The sequence below is a fragment of the Priapulus caudatus genome, unplaced genomic scaffold, assembly GCF_000485595.1.
Source record: "Priapulus caudatus unplaced genomic scaffold, Priapulus_caudatus-5.0.1 Scaffold3878, whole genome shotgun sequence".
In the NCBI taxonomy this organism is placed as follows: Eukaryota; Metazoa; Priapulida; class Priapulimorpha; order Priapulimorphida; family Priapulidae; genus Priapulus; species Priapulus caudatus.
Window position 1 is genome coordinate 7,466 of NW_014580939.1, and position 4,130 is coordinate 11,595.

At 51.0% G+C, this 4,130-nt stretch overlaps 1 protein-coding gene across 1 annotated transcript in view; it reads left to right on the forward strand.

Moving 5' to 3' along the window:
- Positions 1-774: 774 nt before the first annotated feature.
- LOC106819639 (neural cell adhesion molecule L1-like protein) overlaps positions 775-4,130 on the forward strand; it is a gene marked incomplete at both ends in the record, with an annotated part of 7,067 nt that continues 3,711 nt past the window's right edge. The window contains 3 exon segments of the mRNA XM_014824244.1: positions 775-901; positions 1,833-2,014; positions 2,696-2,802. Of these exon segments, the coding sequence (XP_014679730.1) occupies positions 775-901; positions 1,833-2,014; positions 2,696-2,802 (416 nt within the window).

The following is a 4,130-nucleotide window of genomic DNA, read 5'->3' on the forward strand; positions in this document are numbered from 1 at the left end:
TCTCACTAACCGGTGATTTATCAACACGCTTGCTGCGACGTTTTAATTTTTGCGAGTTTTGCGAGTTGTGTATGAAGCTCGTAATCTTATAAAGCCTGCATAAGACTCGTATATCACGCCTGATATGTGTGTGTAAAGACGTGGTTATGTGTGACTGATATGGTGATGCGCTTATATGTGATAGGTGGCTTACATTTAATGAACTCTGCAATACTCGTATCTGTCTCACAGCAAGCTTGTAACACGGTCGATAACACCCCACCGCCCACGCATATTAAACTAAAAACAAAACACATTATTATAACAACGTCCTAACGACCTTATAAACAATTATAATAACGTCACTAATCATTACTAATTGGCTAATTATAACCCCTAATATAATATATCAAAAATGTACCACTACTTATATAGTAATATATTTTTGAATATATAATATAATATAGTATATATATATATATATTATATATATAAATATATATATATATATAAATCGCTTGAATAGTTTGAAATCAATATGTAAAAGAAATTCTTTGATGGCATTGGCAGGCATTTTTCATGGTGGTCATTCATTAATTAGGCTGACTGATGATTGCTCATTCATTAATTGTTCGTCGATGCTCGGCGGAGGGGAAGGCCGGCGATTTAACCATGCATGCTGATCACGGGGAGCTGCCGGGAGGGGGTAACCACGGCGCAGCATCCGCAGTGCTCGCGAAGCCACGAGGAAGAAGCTGCGAGCTCACCGCATTCTCTCTCGCGTTGCCTTTGCAGTGAACACGCCTCCTAGCCTGACAAACCATAGCAGCAAGTTGATCATCATCCGCGAGAAGGTGCAGTTTGAGCTGGTCTGCGAGGGACACAGTGCCAGCAAGCAGGGAGATGAACAAGCAGAGTTGGAGTAAGTATTCCCCCACCGCCGCTCTCTCTCTCACTGAATCTCTCTCTCTCTCTCTCTCTCTCTCTCTCTCTCTCTCTTTCTCTCTCGTCCTCCTACTTCACTACTCTCACCCTCTCTCTGCCTCTCTCTTCTCTCTCTCTCTCTCTCTCTCTCTCATCTCTTCTCTCGCTCCTCTCTCTCTCTCAAATCAAATCTCCTTGTCTCTTCTCTCTGGTTCTGCTCCTCTCTCTCTGCCTCTCTGCTCTCTCTCTCCTCTCTCTCTCTCTTCTCGCTTCTCTCTCTCTCTCTCTCTTTCTCTCTCTGCTCTCTGCTCTCTCTCTCTCTCTCTTGCTCTCGGTGCTCTTGCTTCTCTGCTCTCTCTCTCTGCTCTCTCCTGACTCTCTCTCTCACCCCCCCCCCCCCTCCTCTCTCTCTTTCTCTCTTCGCCCCGCACCAGGTAGCGCCGGTGATTCGGGCTGACGCACGGACAATATAAACGTAATCAGCCCAGTAGGTGGCGCTAGCAAATATGGGTAGGAATGCTGGGGGTAGAGCAGGCGTGCCTAACTGTAGAGTTGGAGTAAGTGTTCCCCCTGCTCTCTTTTCCTCCACCAGGTAGCGCTGGCGAATCGCGCTGAAGAATGAGACAGATTGAAAGTAATTAGATCAGTAGGTGGCGCTAGCAAATATGGGTAGGAACGCTGGGGGCTGGCACAGGCATGCCTGTAGGTGGCGCTAGTAAATACAAGTACGAACAATGGAGAGTAGACTAGGGGTGCCTATAGGTGGCGCTAGCAAATAAAGAAAGAAGCTACTTATTAGCTTCCAGTAATACTTTCTACAGGCAGGTGGCGCCAGTAAGCAGAGCGAGAGCATGGCGTGATGGGTAATCGGAGTAAACATTCACTAGGTGGCGCTAGTGTATGACGCAGTTCCTCTCTGGTCCGTGCAGGTTCCTCTGGAAGAAGGACGGTGTGTTCTACGAGCGCGACTCGTGGCGGGTGTTCCAGCCCGACAACGCCGGCACCCTGACCTTCACCCAGGCAATGGAGGAGGACGCAGGCATCTACCAGTGTCTCGTCAAGAACAGTCTGGGAACCGCCGTCACGCAGTACACGGACGTGCTCTACGGACGTGAGTGCCGCGCCGGCGCCCCCTCGTGGTAGTCGGTTAACGTCGCTCGCGGTTCGGATGGGGTTGGTGATGCCCCCTTGTGGCGGCTGTAGTAAACTTGAGTCTATATGGGAGTGAGAGAGGTGCCATCTTGCGGGGGCCTGTATTGAATTCAGTTCAGTGTAGAAGTGAGCGCGTGATTCCTCCTTGTGATGCCTGTAGTAAATTCAAATCTATGTAATCGTGACCGTGGCGCCCCCATCTGGTACCCACAATGAATTTGCAATCGGCCGATGTTTAAATCGTGTGGCCGCAGAAGTGACTGCGGCGCCCCCTTGTGGCGCATATTGTGAAATAACGTGAGTGTTGGATTGCTGTTAACGAGAGAGCTTCCCACCGAGTGGATGCTGCTGGTCGAGTCAAGGGCTCGTCACGATTAATGAGACTAATTAATCGTTAACGAGCTCTTGCGAGTTCTGCGATATCCCGAGTCGGCGTGCTCCCAAGTGAAATAATCGCTGCATTTACGTGACTGCGTGCGCGCAGATAAAATATATCGCGAACTTTATAAGAAACTTTTTATGTGGAAGTTGCGTTGAAAGGTCGCTAAAGTGTGAACGTTTGGTGGTTACGTCGCGTCGATAGTTTGCGGTTTCCGCCTGTAGATGGCAGCACTGACTCGCGTTGCCGTGCATGTTGCAGACGTCGGCGACTTCTCGCCTCCCGTCGTCAAGGAGCACAGCGTGAGGAACGGCGACGCGTTGCACCTGAAGTGCGACAAGATTCCCGTCAGCATCCCTCCCGCTCAGGTACGCAACCTCCCTCACAGTTACCGTGGTTACTGTATCGCAGCAGCAGCCATGGTTGCAGCGGTGCAGACGTATCACAGATCGCAGCGGGGGCGGATTCCCCGCCTGCTGGGATGCTGGCACGATGTTGCTCTCAGCATCTTCCCTAGCGACGGTTTTGTTTCCAGCATCTTCCCTAGCGACGGTTTTGTTTCCAGCATCTTCCCTAGCGACGGTTTTACTCCTACAATCTTCCTTAGCAAGAGGGTTTTGCTATCACCATCTTGTCCAGCATCCTCTCCTGCCTCCGTGTCCATGTTAAAGCATAGGTGTGAGGTGTTCGTGTGTGTGTGTGTGGGTGTGTGTGCAGGTGCGTGTGTGTGTGCGTGTCCATGTGCGTGCGTGTTCGCGTGTGTGTGTGAATGTGCGTGCGTGCGTGCGTGCGTGTGCGTGTTCATGTGTGCGTCTGTGTGTGCGCGCGCGCATGTGTGTGTGTGTGTGCGTGCGTGTGCATGTGTGCATGTGTGTGCGCACTCGTGTGTGTGTGTGTGTGTGTGTTCTGCTTGATTCCATCTAGCTCCCTGTGTCTGGTTGCATAATCCTCCGTTTTCTATTGTCACGCATTTGTGACCACACCGCACGACATTTTGCACCATACTCCTTTATTTACAGTCTGCAGTTTGATCGATCCCTCATCCGCATGGAATTAAATGGAATTATGGATGTTTAAATTTGAGCGGCCGTTAAAAACGCGGGCGTTGAATTCTGCGAGTACTAGTGACTCATATCCTGTAGCAGCATGCGTGTGAATGTGTATCGCGTGCTGTCGTCTCATGCACTCCAGTAGATTGCATTAGCGTAATAGTTGTTGTTTTTTACCTCGGCCTGATTTTTTATCGCGTTCGTCGCGCGCGCCTCCGTGCAGCCGCATGCCCGGATAAGATGAGAGGAGAGAGAGCTAGAGATGTGGGCGGTCGTCATGGCAACAGCGTCCGCGTTGCCGGAGCCTAGGAGGGTCGTGGTGGGGCGGTCCGTGAAACCGCACTGCATGTGTTCGGGATGGCCGCGTCACGCACTCCTACTAGCTCCTCGCTTTGCGCGGGCCAGGTGGCGCCTGTGTTGCTGCTAGGTGGCGCTGCTTCGGGATCACGCGCGACCTTGGAGGGAGCTCCCCCGCGGCTTTCCATTGTTGTCATGTAGTCGCTGAGTTTGCCTTGTAGCTGAGCATGTATCGTTTGTACACGCGTGCATATCATGTGAGCATGCGTGCGTTAACGTACGTGTATGCATACGCATGTGTGTGTGTGTGTATGTGCATGTGTGCGTACGCACGCGTGTGTGCGTGTGTG